Below are 18826 nucleotides of genomic sequence, written 5' to 3'. Positions count from 1 at the left end.
TGCCACACAGTTTATACTCTTTGGATTTGATTTGGACTGAATTGCAATCTGTCCTTTTGAGCCTGAGCCCACATTCTAAAGTAAACACGTTACAACATTTTAGCATCAAAACGTGGCTGCAGCGTCACGTTCCAACACGACGCCGTGCTGGTGTTTCCAAGTCCCAACCAACACTTTTCTTTTAATCCCTTCATTCTCAGGGAATAAAACCGCTACAGGTTACCGTTCGTACGCTTCGTAAAGAGCTGAGAATGGTGAAATCCGGCCTGAGCCGTCTGTTCTCGTCGCTATCGGAGCAGTCTATCGTCAAACTTTCTTCCGCTAGTTTCATATCGGAATCAGTGACTCGCTTCGTATGCGCCTCCGCTCAACAATATCAGTTTAAACATGGAAAAAAGGCCGACGACGAAGATCGGGAGGCTGTGAAAGGGAATCTTGAACCTAAGATTAAAGAAGAAGAAGCTGAATGTGGAGATGAAGAAGATCACGTTAACAAAGAGACGGGAGAGGTTGGCGGGCTTAAAGGCCGGGAGCCCACTCTGTACCGTGATTGGGAACGCAATGGTCGCTGAACGACTTCTAATTCGTGTACCTTAGGGATGGGTATGGTAGGGTTCGGCCAATACGAATCGTTCCAAAAATTTTATATTTTTCATTTGACTCGATTCGAAAAATATATACCTTCAACTTGACCTGAATCAAAATTGATTTTTTGAGATAAAATCCAAATTTGTTCTAACTCAATCTTAAATAATAAAAATATTATTTTTATTAAAAAAATATTATATATAGAGATATTATTGTAATTATTTCTAAATATATAAGGTAAAATTATTTTTTTTTGTCGGATCGGATTGGATATTTTTCATACTAAATCTGAATTCAATCCGACCCGAACAACACCTTAAAAAATTTGATCCAATTTGACTCCTATTTTTTTTAAAAAACCACGATTCGATCAGATCGGATCGACTCGAAATCTATCGATTTCGGTCCCATGCCCATGCATTCTAAATAAAATTGAAGTTTATTTGGTGATTTTGAAAAAGAAAAAAAAGTATTAATATCAAATTAAGTGTTTAAACTCTATTTTTTAAATAGATGTCTAACTTATTTTTTACTCATTCTAATGTTTAACATAACAATAGTTATCATTTTAAGTGTTTGAGTCGTTAATAGTATAAATTTTTTCGTTAAGTGGCACATGTCATAATATAATAATTTTGAAAATTTTATTTAAAATTTAAAATTATATATTTTCTAAAAAGAATATACAAATTTTTAAATAACTTTAGAATTTTGAAAACCTTCATTTTAATCCTTAAATTCACACCGGACATTGCTTTTTACCATCGACGAAGTTTTATCGACCTCAACTCATCCAATGAACAAAAACCTTATAAAATCGTGATCGATCAATGACGAAGCGACGTTTTATACTTTATGAATTCTAGGATAAAAATCATGATTTCGACAACTAAGTGGCGGCAACTATGACGTCGTATGACTAGGAGGATGACATAGACCATATCGACGGTGGTGGTCATGGACGGAAAAGGTGACGACAAGATGACAGAGACTATGTCGACGGTAATGGTTGTAGTGGGAAATGACGACGGTGAATTAAGTTTAGGATTTGATGATTTTAAGAATTTTGAGTTTTTTTTTATAATTTAAGAGAAATTAGAGTTTTTTTTATAAATATAATAATATTTTTATAGAAAAATAAATTTCAAAAGCACTAGATTGTGATAAGTGTCACTTAGACAAAATTAAGAAAAGTAATGTTGTTGACGACTTAGGCACCTAAAATTGTAACGTTTTTAACGTTAGACACCGAAATAAGTCAAAAAATAGTTTAGACACCTATTTGAAAAAAGCGGTATAGTTTGGACACTTATTTTAGTATTAATCCAAAAAGTATTGTTGGAATGAGAATAAAATAATTTGAAAAATTTTAGTGATGAAATATAAATTTTTTGAAGTTGAGTGACCAAACCAAAAACATATGACTTCCAAATTGGTTTATTTATTTACTTATATTTTGCGTTTGGATGCCAAGAATCTTTCAAACCAACCCCATCAACGATTAAAGACCGAAACCGTAAGTTTCATTACGTTTAAAAGCTAAATATTGCAAAGAAGGAAAGGGTCAACAGTTGAACTTTCCTTCATTTGAACCCCACGTTATCTATGACCGAAGACCAGTCTCCATGATTCTATATACAGTCAAACTTACGTTTAAAAACCCAGAACCAATATCCTTCTCTCATAATCTATGACCACCCTCTTTATATACACACGCATACGTATAATGTAACATTTGTATAGCATGAACTAATAGAGTAGGAAGAAAGAAATCTGGGTCTGGTTCATTAATGGAGAATATGGGAGAATGGGAGCGAATGAACCTGATAAATGAGTTAACTCGGGGACGAGAGCTAGCGAGGCAACTCCAGGCTCATCTCAATGCGCCTTCTTCTGATGATGAAACGAATCAACTTTTAGTTCAAAAGATTGATGCTTCTTATCAGAAAGCACTCTCGATGGTGAACTGCAATGTTAACACGTCGTTTATAATGGCACAAGAAGCACCGGAAGGAACGACCAGAATGTCGGAGTGTGGATATCTCCAGAGTGAAGACTCCGATCGTTGTTTCGGGGAACCGGAGCTCAAAGATGCCTCCAAGAAAAGGTACATGTATAGTGTTGACTTGAAATCGAATTTTATTTATATTGTTATTTAATCGATAATTTGTTGATTTTGATTAGATACATACTGATATTTTTGTGTTGCAGGAATAGCAGTCAACCAAGATGGATACAAAAAGTTCGAGTAACGCCTGGGATGGCAGTGGAGGGACCTCTTGATTATGGTTTCAGTTGGAAGAAGTATGGACAGAAAGATATTCTCGGCTCCAAATATCCAAGGTTTGTAAACTAATTAGAAACCAATACTCATAAATTGGACTTAAATCAATTGGATCGGTTTAATTATACGATATTTACATTATACGATATATGTATTTAAGCATAGTTTCTTGACTGCAGAGGCTACTACAGATGCACACATCGAAGCGTTCGAGGTTGTTTGGCAACGAAGCAAGAACAAAGATCGGGGGATGACCCGACAATCTTTGAGATTACATACATCGGGGTCCACACTTGTACCAACGTAGCTTCAAATCTAAATTCTCCCTCAGGGCCCTCTGATGGAAATCAAGAACAAGGATCATTGCACCATATCCAGAAACAATCATCACAGGATCTGTTTCTTAGCTTCCAAAACGACGTCAAAGTTAAAACCCAAGATTTAGATAACATTCATCATCATCGTCACCAAGCATGGCATTCATTCCCCTACACTTCGTCAACGTCCAACGTTGTCTTTTCATCACCTTTTTTAGCTGTAAATGATGCTGTCCAAAACCATTTGCAGTCTAATACCGTATCGCCAGTGGCATCGAGGACCAACTTTAGCTTTCAAGCCCGTGATGATCAGACTTGGGTTACTGATGAGTATAATATTGTTCAAGCTGCTGCTACTTCGGCGACGAGCTCGCCAGCAGTTGGCTTGGATTTCCCATTCGGTAATTCCCAGTTTGATCAAAACTTCAAATTTGACAACAATGGGTTCTTCCCCTAATGATTGTAAGCTTTGTTGTTGCCATGAAAGATCTGTTTCATTGCATGTACTTCGACAAATTTGGTTGGTATAGCCAGTCTCCCCCAATTTTTTCTGCTTATATAACAAATTGATCTAATCGATTTAATTATAATCAAATAGATCTCGGATGAATTATTATTTCAACTAAATCCTAATAATTTTTTTTCTACTCGAGTTGGTTCAAGTTTATTTCATTTTTCAGGTGTTGTTACATTAGTAATTTCATTTTTTCCCCAGAGTATGTAGAACAAAAATTAGCTATTCAGGTTCATATCTATTATATCAACAAAAATTAAGAATAAAATATTGAATGACTTTGACTAATTGACGTTACTGAGTAAAATAATATTAATTCAATCAAATATATTACATAAACACTCAAAATATAAAACAAAAACTTGTTTTTAAGTTTTGTTTTTAAAATTAAATTAAAAGAGAGCATGCACTTTTTTAATATATATAATTAATTAGAATTTATATAACATATAAATGTATGGATAATATTAAATAAAGTAATTAGACATTGACCCAAATTACAGGTTATAAAGTTCCACCAATATGATATGGGAGAATTGTCATTTTCAGATTTAGGACACAGTTTATCGGTTCCAAAGTTACATTTATCTAACGTTGAATCCTTCACGTTCACTTTATGTTTCAAGTGACATAACAAACATTCATGCATAATTGCATCGACATTTCCTTTAAAAAACCAGAATATATGAAAAAAATATATTAAGAAAAAAGACACATGGGGTTTCCCATTACACACGACAAAGCTCTTTAGCCCATGGCGTACTTCTGGGTCCAGCTCCTTGCAGTTGTCTCGTACTTGTTCCTATCCGTCTTGTACATGTGAGCAATCTCAGGCACCAATGGATCATCGGGGTTTGGATCCGTCAGCAAAGAACAGATTGATAGCAACACCTACAACAACATGATAAAACGATGAAGCAAACAAATCCGATACTACCATTTTGAGTATTGAATCAGATTCTATCACTTTTGCTTTGTTAAGATGGCCATCTCTCATCGGGTTTGCCATTGTGATTCATATTTTTTGGATGATCAGATTGCAGGGTTGGGGACCTTCTGATATGATTTGTTTTGGCCGCCACGGGTGGTGGCTCATTCCAGTTGGAACAATTTTTGCCACCCTTAATGCCAAATATATGAGAGGAGTTTCGGATAGGAGTATCTAGATATTTAGAGGACACTCTCACCTTGGATATTGTCAGCGCAGGACTCCACTGTTCCTTCAAGATGTCTAGGCAAATGCTCCCATTGCTATTGACATTGGGATGGAATACCTTTGTTCTAAATGCCACCTGCAAAAGCCATTATCATATGGAAAAAATTAGAGAGAAGGAAGCATTACATACTTTAGATCTCTTCTAGCTTTAATAATTTTGTGTTAAGAAACTTAAATTCTTACAGTCAGCATGAAGAACATCTATTTTCATTTTCATTTATTTTCAGCCATTTCAAGCTTTTATGATAATAATCCAATTGATAGTATTCCAGTTTTCATTTGAACCAGCGCTTTAAAAGCAAGAAGCATTCCGAGTAACGTAACGTGGTAATGAAGGCAAGCATCTCTCACTCTCCAGGGGCATATATCACACCATTAACAAGTAAAAAACAAAAATTATCTACTAAAAGAACGATCCTTAATTTCTTGGAAATTTGACAGAATGGAGACGCTAGAGCAGCAAGGTAGGGAAGGATATTTCAAATAATGTAACATTGCACCTGGATTATATAGGTAGCCTTCAACATAGAATAAAAGTGACTGATATAGCATCCATGCACTTGCAATTTTGCAAATGTCACAAGTAAATATCCTACCACTATGGTAAAGAAAAACCACACATTAAAAGTACCTTGGGAGGTTTAAAGGGATAATCTGGAGGAAAATGAATGGTCACCAGGAAAACACCCCCAGCATAAGGACTGTCCGGTGGACCCATGATTGTTGCTTGCCAGTGAAACATGTCTTCGGCAACAGGACCTGCAATATTGTCCAATGAACTATTAGCAATATGCAAGTAATGTAGGTCAGTAATACTCGTTGAGCGCTTGAACATACACAACCAACAGAAGAAAAACGTGAGTGAAAACAACATTAGAAAAAAAAATATAGATATTTTATGAAATATTGATATCCTTAACTTAGAGAAGCCAGAGAATATCAATCAACTTGACAATCAAGGTATCCCTACTCCCTAGGAAGGGTAGGCCCAATCAACTAGACAACAAACCCAGGCTAGGCAAACCAATCCAACTTGATGTTGCATAAGACACTTGCTATCAACTATGGTCATAAACTATATAACAGAAAGGGATTACAACAAATTAAGGATCTACTTCCTACTTCACCCTATCACAACTGTGTTTGACATATCATATACAGATGCGGTTTGAGCATCAGCTGGCATAATAATGAATATCACCCTTCATTTTACTGCCTCTTATTATAAGTTGAAAAGGCAAACAATAACATCCATCGCAAAAAAAAATAAAAATACATATTCCTTCCATTCTACTAATCAGTCTTTGGAGTCATTGTAAACAAATCAAAACACTTCAACTGATGATGCTATCACATGATGAAAGCGCAGTCATTATCACCAATTTATAAATGCATCAAATATGTCAAATACCTTTGTCAACATCAACTTAAAACATGACAAGACAAAATACACATATACAGGTGTCTCACAGAACCTATATAGTTTAGACACGATAAATAATCCGTGACCGAATATGAAAACTGAGAGGACTACTTCCAGTTCGACACAAAATTAATTCATAAAACGATTCATTTTTATGGTATGATCTCAAACTTTTTCAACTAGATTTGCCCTTTTCGGTGATAGGAGTTTAGTTTTTTTCAAAATCAACACGATTATGATGCAAAACATTAAACGAAAATTGCAATCATTTATGAATAATCACAAATAAATGTTACTATCGTTTCAACAACCTTTCCATCAGAAAATCATTGATAATTACATCAACAATTTTTATAATCCTCAATTATATTCAAAACATGTATACCGATAAATCTGTCATCTCGCAGCAATACAGTGACAAAATCCATCAATATTTGGAAAAATGTTAATAAAAACAGAGAAGTGGTGAAGGTTATACCAGCGCTGCAAGATGTAGGAGGATCCTTCTGTAAATCCTTCAATTCCTTCAAGATCCGCTTTGATGCCATCGCGAAACCTACGATCCATAGGCATGGATAAAAAAACGAGAAAAATAAATGAACAAATCAAAGCGATAAATCTCAGATATCGAACCTGAAAAGATGATCCTCCTTCAGAGGAGGCGGCGGTTGAATGCCTGAATGAACTTTGGGTGGGTAAGAGAGCAAAGGTTTTAGCGTGAAGGAATGGGAAATGAAGAAGAAATGGCGAAAAAAGATGGGCGAATTTATGATCGAGTGTGGTGGCGGTATTTTATAAATGGGTGGGCCGGCCTCTTTCGAGCGTTATTCTTTTGTGGGTCCCATAATTGGCTTCTTCCTACGGGGAGTATTTCATTATAGTTCTTTTATTATATTTATGCAATTGTCTATCTAATTATAGGGTAAAAATAAAAATAATCAATAAATTATAGTGAAAATAACTTTTATTTGTATTTGATATAATTTAAGTAAACTAGAACGACTTTCAATAATTTCTAAAGCATATAATTAAAAGTGTAAAATTATTCAGTCGTATTTTTAAAATCTTTTTTATTTATAAATTTTAAATATAATTCTAATTTTATCTAACAAAAACTATAAGAGAGAAAATAAGAACACTCATAGTAAATTTAGAAGCTATGATTAAAAAAAGTATAAAAGAATTACGATAAATAGCTTGATCATTATGCAATGAAATAAAAACACTATTGATGAATGAGTTTTCTTTGATGTAATAATGGTCGGTGAGCATATCAATTAATATAATCATCAAATTTAATTAGTATGAGAAAATTAAGATGAACATCGTTTCATGAACATAGTTACTTATTATACGCAAATCAATTTATCTCAATGGTTAAAGGAATTATTATTTTTAGAGATCATGAGTTCGAGCTTCAACAATTACAGTATATGATTGAATGTTCGTTATTAAATGATTGAGAGCATATTTAGAACAAATATCATTTATAATCACATTAGCTTAATATTCAATGGAAGTGATGACATGATAGTTAATAAAACTAATATAATTATATACTTGATCCTCAACACTTGTACATTTTATTAATTTGGTCTTAAGTTTAATTTAATTAATAAATTTAATCCTATAATCAGAGTTTGGAACGTGCCACAACATAACTGGAGGGTATTTTCTTAATTTTAATTATTTTATTTTCCACTAAATTAGATGGTGACGCGTGTCACCATCTGATTGGATAGGAAATTAATAAAAATAACAACAATATAATTTATGTTGTGACACATGTCAAAATCTGATGAAGGATTTAATTTATTAATTAAATTAAGATTAGGAATAAATTGATAAATGTATAAGTATTGATAAAAAAATATAACGTTGTGGTAATTATAGAGGTATTAAACTACTCAGTCATACCATGAAGCTATGGGAAAGGGTGATAGAGGCTAGGTTGAGACAGGTTACTACGGTTTCGGAAAACCAATTTGGCTTTATGCCACGTAGGTCTACTACGGAGGTGATTCATCTACTTCGACGGCTTATGGAGAAATATAGGGAAAAATAGAGATCTTCACATGGCGTTCATTGACCTTGAGAAGGCGTATGATAACGTTTCCCGCAATACGATCTGGAAGACCTTGGAAACGAGACGGATCACAACTGCTTATATTCGGGCGATTCGTGATATGTACTGTCGATCTACTACATATGTCAGGACTATAGTTGGGGACACAGAGGCTTTCCCAGTAGAAATCGGACTCCATCAGGAGTCGGCTCTTAGCCCTTACATCTTTGCCTTGATTATGGACGACATCTATTGTGCGACACCAGACGGTATTCCATGGTGTATGCTTTTCGCTGACGACATTGTCCTAGTTGCTGAAACAAAAACTGAGTTGCATAGTAGACTGGAAAACTGGAAGAAAGCTTTGGAAGAAAAAGGTCTAAGGATCAATATTGAAAAGACAGAGTATTTATGTTCAAACTTCAGTGGGAACCAAAACGATGAAGATGTAGACGTATGCATCGAATGGCACGTTCTCCCCTCTAAGGATTGTTTCAAGTATCTAGGGTCTATGATACATAAAGATGGGGGTGTAGATGATGATGTAACGCACCGTATAAAGACGGGATGGCTAAAGTGGAGGGCAGCTACAGGAGTTTTGTGTGACAAGAAGGTGCCTTTAAAACTTAAGGGAAAATTTTATAGAGTTGCAATAAGACTAGCGCTGATGTATAGATCAGAATGTTGGGCAATCAAGAAGGATCACGTAAGGAGGATGGAGGCCGTAGAAATGAGAATGCTTCGATGGACATGTGGTAAGACTATGTGGGAAATGACTCCAAACTCTGCAATTAGGATGTCCTTGGGGGTGATGCCTGTATCTGAAAAATTGAGGGAGGGAAGACTACGGTGGTTTGGGCATGTCCTTAGGAGACAACAGTCGGATGCGGTCAGGAGGGTAGAGTCGATTATAGTCGACGGTGCCAGAAGGAGAGGACGACCAAGGAGGAAGTGGGTAGACTGCTTGAGATCTGATTTGAAGGATTTAGCTCTTACCGAGGACATGACCTCTGATAGGAAAGTATGGAGACTTAAGACCAGGGTAGCAGAGTAGTGTGGGTCACAACCATAGGGTGTAACATCTCTGCCTTCTTTTTAATGCCTTTATAGTAATTTCCTTGACTTCTACTTTTAATACGTTTATGTCATGAGAATTTTTGAAGGATTAAAACTAGGATAGCGGAGTAGTGTTGCATTAGTTTAGGTTTTAACCTATTTGACATTATTATTTTATCGTAGCTTGCAATCACTGACTTCTGTATATCCTTCTCATGTTTCGTCTTTTAAATTTATTCGGGACTTACGTTTTTTGTTTATATGCAGAGATTTGTACGCAGGAATTTATTTGCAGGGATAACTTCCCATTACTGACGCGCATATGAAGACTGCATATGAAGACTGTTCAACTATATATATTTATTTATTTCTTTATTTATACATGCATTGTATTTTATCTTTATTTTTAAAATTTTTTGACTGTCGAAGGTCTTCCACGGAAGCTGCTCTCAACCTTCCACCAGACTTCCGCTCCTTCCACTTCCAGTAAGGTATCTTCCTATAAAAAATCTATTTTTTTACTATTTTTTCATTTTTTTTTCTAAATTTGCTTTCCCCCTAATTTTGTTTCATGGCAGCGGGATTGGGTGTTAGGGTTGCTTTGAAACCAGAATATCGCATTACTCCTCCGGTAAGCATTCAGTTGCTTGCTTTTGATGTTTTAATTAAATGAATAAGTTAATCCTGCTATTCAATTTGTCATTTTGTTGCAGCCTCAACTGTCTCCTCAAGTTGCGGATATTCCTCGCAGCAATTTCCGGTTTGATTTCGAGTTTGAGAGGAAAATCTTGGCTGAAGCAGACAAAGAAAGCATGAATTGGAGCAAGCTTGGCTTGGAAAACTTTCCTCCGAAGCCGAATGGAACAACTTCATCAATGGTACGATGTTATTCTTATTCCAGCTACAGATTTAGTCCTTTTATATCTTTCATTAACATTTTAACTGGTCTGTTCGATGGTTTGTCTTGACGTTGTTGTTTTAATATATTTGTTTAGCTTTAAGGGTTTATCTTAGAAGAAAAAGAACAACGATTTGAATGTGCAGGGTGCAAATTCAGACCCTGTGGTGAGCAAATACATTGCCTCTGGATTCAGTCGAGAAGTGGTGACTGTTGCTGTTGGAAATTATGGTGACAATCCAACCAAGGTATGATGGCATATGTTATTGCATCAAATTATTATGAAAACCTAACGAGTTCACTTATCATCAGAACCTAGTGTATGTCTTAATTGTAGTCATGGCATAAAACTTGGGTCTATTATGAAGCATTCCAAGATTATATAATTTGTGATGTATGTTAGATTTGATTTCTCCCAAATCTTCTAGTATAGCTAGTTGTGGTCTTGCACCTGCTTTATGCTTAAGACTGGGATAAATATTCACCATGAACGATTAGAATCTTGTGTAGCTACATTTTCTTCACTGGAAGAGAGTAATTTTGGTTTATTGGCATGCTCAGCTTCTTTTTGGCTACTCTGTTTTCTTTTTCTTTTGGCACCATAATGTTTAAGGAGGAATCACTAGTTTCCGAGACCAATGACTTGGGTTCCTTTATTTCACGTTGTGGAAGGACAAAATAAGCAGTCTTGTAATTGGAGAGAAACTTGTTCAATTGCTTTAGCATGAGTAGTTTCACCAATGCTTCTGGTTATGCAGCTCTCCTTTTCAAAATTTCATTAAAGAATGTCTTTTTTTTGCTACATCTTTATGTTGTTTATTTGCTTTGTAGGTTCAGGAATTTGTCACCGGCTACAACCTACTGCGAGAAATGGGCTTTTCATCGAACAATGTGGCTGAAGCCTTACTCATGTCTGACAATGACACAGACAAGGCATTGGCACATTTCCTTAACAGCTCATCATGAGTATGATATGGTAAACTAAATAGTTTGTATGTCAATGAAAACTGTAATGATTTACACCATTAATTTCCATGTGTGTTTGCCGCTTTAAACAGATTGTACAAATAGGCATTCTATAATATTTGCTGCCTCTAATAAAGGATACCTCTTTGGTGCTAAATGTATGGGTGCCTTGCATTGTTCCCTAAATCATTGTTCTGGAGAATAAAATTACAAATAGAAAAATGAATCATGTAAGCCTCTTAAAGCTACTATGATTAACTCTATGGTATAACCTTCACTGTGTCATTTTCAAACTCTATTCTCAACGGTTCATCAGACGGCCAGTCAAAACAACTGTGCATGCAAGAAGCCCTCTAATTAAATTCTAAGGTGGCGTTTGGTTCGTTGGAATATTTGTGAGGGAATTGGAATCTATGAAGGAATTGAAATCTGTCAGGAATTAGAATCTAATTCCATATTCTGTTTGGTTCGCAGACATGTCAGATGAATTTGATTTCAGTAATGTAAAATAACATGATTGTATTTTTTTTTCTTAATTTTAGTTTGTTTTATAAATTACATGTAACAATATATTATAAAAAATTAAAAAATTAATTTTATTGATTGATTATTCATTTGAATAAATTATAAAAATCATGCTAATAAATATCATAAGTTAAAATCATCTCAATTAGGGATGGTCATGGGTTAGGTTTTTGGTCCACCCGACCCGACCCGAGAACAATGGAACCTCTATCCGAGATCCGACCCGACCAAAATAAAGTTTCAACCGACCCGACCCAAATATATGAATTAGAAACCCGATCCAATCCGAAATAATAAAAAATATTTTTATTCAATAAAAACAATGACTTAATTGAGAAAAATATATATATATGTGTATTATTGTAATTATTTCTAAATATAAAAGGTAAAATTATATATTTTTTGGGTCGGGTCGGGTATTTTTCACCCTAAACCCGACCCGAATATCACACTTAAAAAAACCCGACCCGACCAAAATAAATTTCACCCGACCCGAATATATAAATTAGAAATCCGACCCGACCCGAAATAATAAAAAAAATTATTTTTATTCAATAAAAACAATGACTTAATTGAAAAAAATTATATATAGAGGGGTATTATTATAATTATTCCTAAATATATAAGGTAAAATTATATATATTTTTGAGACGAGTATTTTTCACCCTAATTCCGAACTCGACCCGAATATCACACTTAAAAAAACCGACCCGACCCGACCAAAATAAAGTTTCACCTGACCCGACCCGAATATATGAATTAGAAACCCGACCCGAAATAATAAAAAAAATATTTTTATTCAATATATGAATAAGTTACCAAAAGATTGATGAGGGTAGTATGGTCAAATATTTTTATTCAATATATAGAATGGATGAAATTCACATTCTCTCATTTGGAAAGTTGAAGCCATGAGAAATTCCAATTCCCTTGAAAAACTTGAACCAAACATGGGAAAGTGATGGAATTGGATTCCAATTCCCCTTAATTCCAAGGGATTCATGTCAATCAGGAGCACTTGATCAAATTAATGAGAGCAGACTGTGGTTATTTGGAAATACAATACATCCTATTGTATAGCATCGACCTTGTATTTGCATTCCGGAATCTGTAAATAAATTCAAACTCCAGAACAAATAGCTCCTGAAACCAGATTTAAAGAAAACATGCATGTTAGTTACCCCAAGAAAGAGCCAACTTGATATATCCTATGTTACTAGAATTTAGGTAAGTATAAAGTTTTTTCATGCATTTAAGGTTCTCGGAAGTTCATATGTAGAATACCCATGTCCAAATATGGGTCGGAAAAAGGGTTAGGGCAACATAGCTTGTTCTTGCTGTAAAGTACCGATATGCATAACATCAAATGTGTGCACGTGCAAGAGAGACCGAGAGAGATAAAGAGAGACCTGTGGACCAAGACGAGCAGCAAAACTTCCCTTCATCTACATGTTTGACATCAAGCCCTAAAAACCACGATCCAGCACTGACATCATCATGAGCATACGTGCGAAGAAGATTTCTGCAGTAAACAAAATAGGATCAACTTGCTTTATTATTATCATAAGCACCATCAAATCGTACAGCAACGAGGAGGACCTGACCTGTTTATCGAGATAAATTTAGCCAAAGCGCCTGATATAACATACATTTGACCGGAAGTATGGCGGAAATATCTGTCAAACACCAGGAAAAAAATTAAGAAAAAAGAACTCTATACAAGGAGAACAAATATCAGAACAAGTAAATAGCCGGTATAAGAAAATATTCAAAGTTCTGTCCATAAGTAAGAAGTGCTTTTACAACTAAACCGACAACGGGGATCTTGATAGTGTAGACAGATAAATAATATTAACAGATATTGGGCTAGAAGATGAAACCAGTGACAGCAAAACTTACGATTTTTTTTCACCAAACTTCCACCAATCCGGTTCATACCATTTATGGCTCCTGCCAAGATCAAGAGTCGCAAGCATGAGAAGAGATAGAGGCTACTCAATTATATATCAAACTCATATATCCTAAATTGTAGACTCTATATCTAAGCCAAACTCACGGTTCTGAAAAAACTTGGTCTGATTTCATACAGCCAATATGAACAGGGGCTTTGTTGAGATGAGATGTAAGTGTAGCTCCCAAGGCATCTGGAAAATATGAAGTTGTTGATAGTGTTAAGATGTGTACTGATCGAATGTTTTTATCAATAATGAAACAGATCTTGTAACGGAACTCGTTTATCTTTCACTATGATAGAACAAAATCAGGATCCTACAGAGAATGCAGGTAATGAACTCTACAGATTTACGTGCAGTGAGCCCCCTGGTTAATATTATTCAACATCCGCTGTCAACATATTTAAAAGATCAATCTCTGATATGTTGATATTCTGGTATTTGTTACTTAAGTCAGCTTATGATCTTAGAAATGGTTTTCAACTGCATAGGATCATCATTGTGAATTCGACCTCACACAAATATAGCTAAGGTTGTTCTTGAAATCGAGTAACAAAGTAAAGCAACTTGACATAAAACAAAGTGCTCAACTTTGAGAAGTTGAGAATTCTACATACGATTCTTTCAATTTCACATTGATGCACAAGGTAGGGATCATGAAAGATCAAAGGTTTCCATAGATTGCGATACTAACTGATATTTACATAAACATCGTCATTGACTTTTGCATAAAAATCAGCATCCCATCTGTCTGCAGCAAGAGCAAAAAACATTTTGGCCTTCTTTGGAAGCTCCCCAGGTGCTTCCACTTGATCCTGTTAAAGAAGTATATAAAAATGATCATATAGTTGCATCGATATCCAACTTTTTTGAAACACAGCAAGTTAAGTGCTTTCAACTGACTTCTAAAAGAATAATTTTTTTTGCATAACTTGTATACCGTTGACTTATAAGAATCATAAAGTCATTTGTTTGCCTATTTTCATCATCAACGCTCCTGTCCAAATTGTCCCCACGGTCTGCACTGTAAAACCATGCAACTTAAGAATGATTCTAGCTTACCATCTTCATAATTTTGCAAGATCCCGAGGAACAAAAAGTGAAAAATTGGTAGAGATAATTATACCTTCTTCCAATGACAAATCGTGAAACTATGCCCTTTTCTTTCTCCATTTTCTTCAAAGTTGCACCTGGAAAATCAAACATTCAGGTTTTGGCTCCCCAACGGACGAAAAATATATCATCATTCACAAATCGATCTATCTCTCAATACAAATGCAGAATGCAGTAAACAAGTTTCACTAGTATGATGCACAAAAATTGCTAGTCGAAGATGCATATATCGAACTTGTCCCCCAATACTCAAGACTAATAGCTATAGAAGGGATCGATTAAACAAGCATTTGAGCAGAAAACACAATGATCTCCATCGCCCTCTTTCCCTATTAAAACTCAAAGAAAATCAATCCATTTACACAACAATCCACTTAAGTAAACAAAATCTGGCCAAACAGGGAATGCAATAACAAATGGGGGAAAGTCAAGTGTTCATACTGCTTCCCATCCACGCCTTACGTATAGCATCTCTATTGTTCCTACGGCCAAATCCTGTTAGAACTCCTATAACTACAAGTGGTCTTCTCTTCGAAACAGCCCCATTAGTATCCGATGATCGCTTCGAAGTAAAACCCTCTCGGCTAGCTGCAGCGAGATCCATCTCAAGGGCCGATAATTTCTTCTGTTGCTCCCTAATAAGAAAGGGGATCCTTGATAAAAAAACAAAACACTAACGTTGCAATAGAAATTACACTAGTCAAAATAAACAAAAATCCACCTTACCTGCAGGCAATGATTTTCAGTAAGAAACAAAGCAAATTTGATAAATGAAACCCAAAAAACAGCTAAATTCCAAAATCAAATGATAAAGAACACTAAACACCAAGCTAAATGCTGATAAATTCTCACAAGCCCTGTTGCTCTATCAAGCTCCTTTATAAAATAAACCCTGGTTTGTGCATCCTGCCACAATCTAAATTCCACCAAAAAGAAGGAACTTTCATATCAGTAAATGAAAAAGAGGATCTTTAATCAGTAAAAATGAATTTTACATTACAATTAAAAGGGTGGGTCTGGTAGTAATTAGAGAACAGACCGGCCAGCAACGTAAAAAGAAGCAAAAATTTCAAACATGGAGATTAACAACGAGGAGATTCGTGTTCGAAACATCATATTTGAGGCTTTGCTATTGGATCCCTTACTCTGCATCATCTTCGAATGCTGAAAACTCGGATTCACTAATGTAAACGAGTAGATCCAAGTCCAAGTATTTCAGGAATTGACCAACAGATGACAAGCCTGTCAGTGTCAAAAGCAAATCTCGGATGTTGTTGGTCTTGTCTTTCGAGTTTGTGGTTTTCAGTGCAATGCCCCTGCAAAGCACCAAACTTTCAGGCCTTTTTATTTATTCTGAAACTCAGATCAATACATGGTAACTTTGATAATACCATATTAATACAGTATGAAAGCAAATAAATGTAACCCTACACTAATCAAACAATAATAGTTATCTTTATTAAATCCCAAATTTTCAGTGGTTTAAACAAAATTGTATCCTATTGGTATTGTAGAGGAAAAAACGATCATCCAAACCCAATTTACTTTATTCTCAATCACTAGGATTCGAACCTCTTACTTTAAGAGATATAGTGTCTCATCTCACTAAATTATATGATTGTTGATAATATTATTTTAAATTTTAATTAAACAAAAACCCTTATTATTACAGTTTTATCCAAGATTTACATCAAATTAAAAATCATACTACGATTAACTTAAGTTAGGCCACAAAACCTAAACCCTAGTTTTATAATTTTATTCTAGACTTCACTTAAGCCTTTGTAAAGTGTCTTTCGCCCCTGCCTCCATGCATCTTTGCCATGGCAGCCTCAAAAGAAGAAGCAGATTGGACAAATCTTCCCAAGAATATCCAGGATTTGATAGCAGAGAAGTCTGTTCCTTCTATTTCTCGATTTGTTCAATTCTGCCTTGTTTGCAAGACTTGGCTCACAACAATCATGGAGAGTCATCTGTTACGCCGCCAGATCTTGAAAAGATGCCATCGTCAAGTTCCATTACTCATGATTCCCATCAAAGACAAGAGTTCAGAAAGGCGTGTTTTGTACGACATCATCGACAAAAAACGTATGATTTGGAGTTGTCGGTGCTACAACAGAAGATGCTGCGGTTCTTCGTACGGGTGGATCGCTACTATAGACCACACTTTAGCTATTAAACTCATAAACCCTTTCAATGATGACATCATTAATCTTCCTTCGGTTGATATTTGTGCCATTGAGTTTACCACCGAGGAAGATGAATATGAGTTCTACGTCAAGAAGGTAATATTATCGGATGATCCTTGCGTAAATCCAAATGATTTTATGGTTTTAGCACTTTTTGAGTGTTTGGGTTCAATTAACATCATCCGGCCGGGTGAGAAAAGCTGGACTTACACTACGTCTGATCTGGAAACGATTGTAAAAGACGATGTCATCTTTGTTAAGGGTAAAGCCTATCCTGTGGATTGGAGGCTTGGAGTTATATCGGTCGATGTCACAAACACAAACAGTAGTAGTTTCGTGGAGAAGATGGTAGTACCACCTAAACATGGGGAGTTGGTATTGCATCAACGTACATTGTGGAATCATCCGATGGTGAGATTTTGATTGTTCAAAGATTTTATAGGACTTCTGATGAAGAGTATGTGACTGTGCACCATTGGACAGTAAACTTCAAGGTTTTTTAGCTGCAGCGACGTGCAGATGACGAGGCAAGGCTTGTCGAGGCAAACAACATTGGGGAGGATGCATTGTTCTTGGGCGACAATTGCTCCATCTCGGTCGTTGCTTCTCGATTCCATGGATGGCGATCCAATTGCATTTACTTTACGGATGACGTTATCCTCTTTGCTCATCCATTTCTTGCGTATGGTCCAATTGATATGGGCATTTTTAGCTTGGAAACTGATAGTTTTGAAGGATATTATGATCACGATCCTTCCCATTTAGATATGCCGCCTCCGTTCTTTATTTCATCTACATTGGGTGAAAATTATAATGGGAAACCTCCCACTATAAAACTATAATGGCATTTTCTACCGTAAAAAACTTTCTTTAGAACTTAACTGCTTTATGAACGTTTTAAATTCTCAACAACTCCTTATGGAACCTCTTTACCTGATTTGCCCGAAAGTTGTTAAGACATGTGTTCATGTAGCTTGAGATTGTGTCCTATCATAAGCGGATTGACAAGCTATGAATTATCATTGGCCCTCTCATGGTGATCATTGGGACTTTAACACTTGGTTTGATTGGCTCCTGGAGAATAATAACTCTAGGGGCTATAGTGAACTATTGTGTGTGGTTCGGACATTGTGGTTTGCGAGGAACAAATTGTTACACAATGGTAAGCTAACACAAATCAGTGATGTTCTTATCTTAGTCATCACTGGGATTATTTGGGACATGCACGAAGAGGACATAGATTCATATTTGCTATAGTAAAGATTTGGATGGCCGAATTTTAGCTTTGTTTTCTTTTCAGATTTCTTTTATTGTTTTGTTAGTCGTTTTGATTTCCTTGTTCAGACTACTAGTTTTGTTTTGTTGTTTTTGCATTAACAAGAGCACTTAGCCGAATTTCATTTGGTCTATTCAAGCATGAAACTTCAAGGAGTATCCGAGGACCAAATTAAATAACGAGCATTTCCATTTTCTCTTTCTTGCATTGCAAAAGAATGACTATTTTACTTACCACAAAATTCAATAAATACTTGGACAGATTTAAATAGTATTTTTCTTGACAGTTTTTTCCCAACAGCGAAGGCAAGTAAACTGAGGCGAAGCGTCCTAGTAATTAAACAAAAGAACGAGGAGTCGCTTTACGACTAGTAGGAGCGATTCAAGAAGCTATGTGCGAACTGTCCGCAACACGGATTGATTGAACAAACACTTCTACAATATT

The 18826-nt window shown here is 35.5% G+C and overlaps 5 protein-coding genes and 1 pseudogene across 5 annotated transcripts; 4 read left to right on the top strand and 2 right to left on the bottom strand.

The window, feature by feature from the left end:
* Positions 1 to 251: 251 nt before the first annotated feature.
* On the top strand, positions 252 to 572 carry LOC120132609 (succinate dehydrogenase assembly factor 4, mitochondrial-like). The gene has a single exon (XM_039149344.1). It carries the CDS (start codon positions 252 to 254, stop codon positions 570 to 572), a length of 321 nt encoding a protein of 106 aa, XP_039005275.1.
* Positions 573 to 2343: 1771 nt separating this feature from the next.
* On the top strand, positions 2344 to 3666 carry LOC120132577 (probable WRKY transcription factor 30). The gene is made up of 3 exons (XM_039149316.1): positions 2344 to 2695; positions 2800 to 2931; positions 3052 to 3666. The coding sequence occupies exons 1-3, from the start codon at positions 2379 to 2381 to the stop codon at positions 3644 to 3646; spliced, it is 1044 nt and encodes a 347-aa protein (XP_039005247.1). The 5' UTR covers positions 2344 to 2378; the 3' UTR covers positions 3647 to 3666.
* Positions 3667 to 4296: 630 nt separating this feature from the next.
* Positions 4297 to 7122, bottom strand: LOC120132578 (ubiquitin-conjugating enzyme E2 10-like). Its single transcript, XM_039149317.1, has 5 exons — positions 6976 to 7122; positions 6821 to 6898; positions 5551 to 5678; positions 4891 to 4995; positions 4297 to 4594 (listed from the first exon to the last, which is right to left on the bottom strand). The coding sequence occupies exons 2-5, from the start codon at positions 6888 to 6890 to the stop codon at positions 4451 to 4453; spliced, it is 447 nt and encodes a 148-aa protein (XP_039005248.1). The 5' UTR covers positions 6891 to 6898; positions 6976 to 7122; the 3' UTR covers positions 4297 to 4450.
* On the top strand, positions 7068 to 11360 carry LOC120132607. Its single transcript, XM_039149343.1, has 6 exons — positions 7068 to 7118; positions 9907 to 9949; positions 10042 to 10094; positions 10177 to 10341; positions 10487 to 10609; positions 11193 to 11360. The coding sequence occupies exons 1-6, from the start codon at positions 7068 to 7070 to the stop codon at positions 11325 to 11327; spliced, it is 570 nt and encodes a 189-aa protein (XP_039005274.1). The 3' UTR covers positions 11328 to 11360.
* A 1543-nt stretch (positions 11361 to 12903) lies between these two features.
* LOC120132606 lies at positions 12904 to 15557 on the bottom strand (annotated as a pseudogene).
* Positions 15558 to 16740: 1183 nt separating this feature from the next.
* LOC120132591 lies at positions 16741 to 17928 on the top strand. Its single transcript, XM_039149331.1, has one exon. The coding sequence runs from the start codon at positions 16741 to 16743 to the stop codon at positions 17527 to 17529; it is 789 nt and encodes a 262-aa protein (XP_039005262.1). The 3' UTR covers positions 17530 to 17928.
* Positions 17929 to 18826: the final 898 nt, after the last annotated feature.

This window comes from Hibiscus syriacus, unplaced genomic scaffold, assembly GCF_006381635.1.
Source record: "Hibiscus syriacus cultivar Baekdansim isolate YM2019G1 unplaced genomic scaffold, ASM638163v2 tig00110569_pilon, whole genome shotgun sequence".
NCBI classification, from domain to species: Eukaryota; Viridiplantae; Streptophyta; class Magnoliopsida; order Malvales; family Malvaceae; genus Hibiscus; species Hibiscus syriacus.
The sequence above is the reverse complement of the archived record's forward strand: the minus strand, read 5'-3'. Positions and strand labels throughout refer to the sequence as shown.

Excerpts from the sequence above, each read along its gene's own strand:
- LOC120132609 (XM_039149344.1), top strand. The coding sequence starts at position 252 with ATGGTGAAATCCGGCCTGAGCCGTCTGTTCTCGTCGCTATCGGAGCAG.
- LOC120132577 (XM_039149316.1), top strand. The coding sequence starts at position 2,379 with ATGGAGAATATGGGAGAATGGGAGCGAATGAACCTGATAAATGAGTTA. Across the intron at positions 2,696-2,799 it reads AAAGATGCCTCCAAGAAAAG|GAATAGCAGTCAACCAAGAT; the intron begins GTACATGTATAG and ends TTTGTGTTGCAG. Across the intron at positions 2,932-3,051 it reads CTCGGCTCCAAATATCCAAG|AGGCTACTACAGATGCACAC; the intron begins GTTTGTAAACTA and ends TCTTGACTGCAG.
- LOC120132578 (XM_039149317.1), bottom strand. The coding sequence starts at position 6,890 with ATGGCATCAAAGCGGATCTTGAAGGAATTGAAGGATTTACAGAAGGAT. Across the intron at positions 5,679-6,820 it reads TCCTACATCTTGCAGCGCTG|GTCCTGTTGCCGAAGACATG; the intron begins GTATAACCTTCA and ends ACAATATTGCAG. Across the intron at positions 4,996-5,550 it reads ATCCCTTTAAACCTCCCAAG|GTGGCATTTAGAACAAAGGT; the intron begins GTACTTTTAATG and ends TGGCTTTTGCAG.
- LOC120132607 (XM_039149343.1), top strand. The coding sequence starts at position 7,068 with ATGGGAAATGAAGAAGAAATGGCGAAAAAAGATGGGCGAATTTATGAT. Across the intron at positions 9,950-10,041 it reads TTCCGCTCCTTCCACTTCCA|CGGGATTGGGTGTTAGGGTT; the intron begins GTAAGGTATCTT and ends GTTTCATGGCAG. Across the intron at positions 10,610-11,192 it reads ATGGTGACAATCCAACCAAG|GTTCAGGAATTTGTCACCGG; the intron begins GTATGATGGCAT and ends TTTGCTTTGTAG.
- LOC120132591 (XM_039149331.1), top strand. The coding sequence starts at position 16,741 with ATGGCAGCCTCAAAAGAAGAAGCAGATTGGACAAATCTTCCCAAGAAT.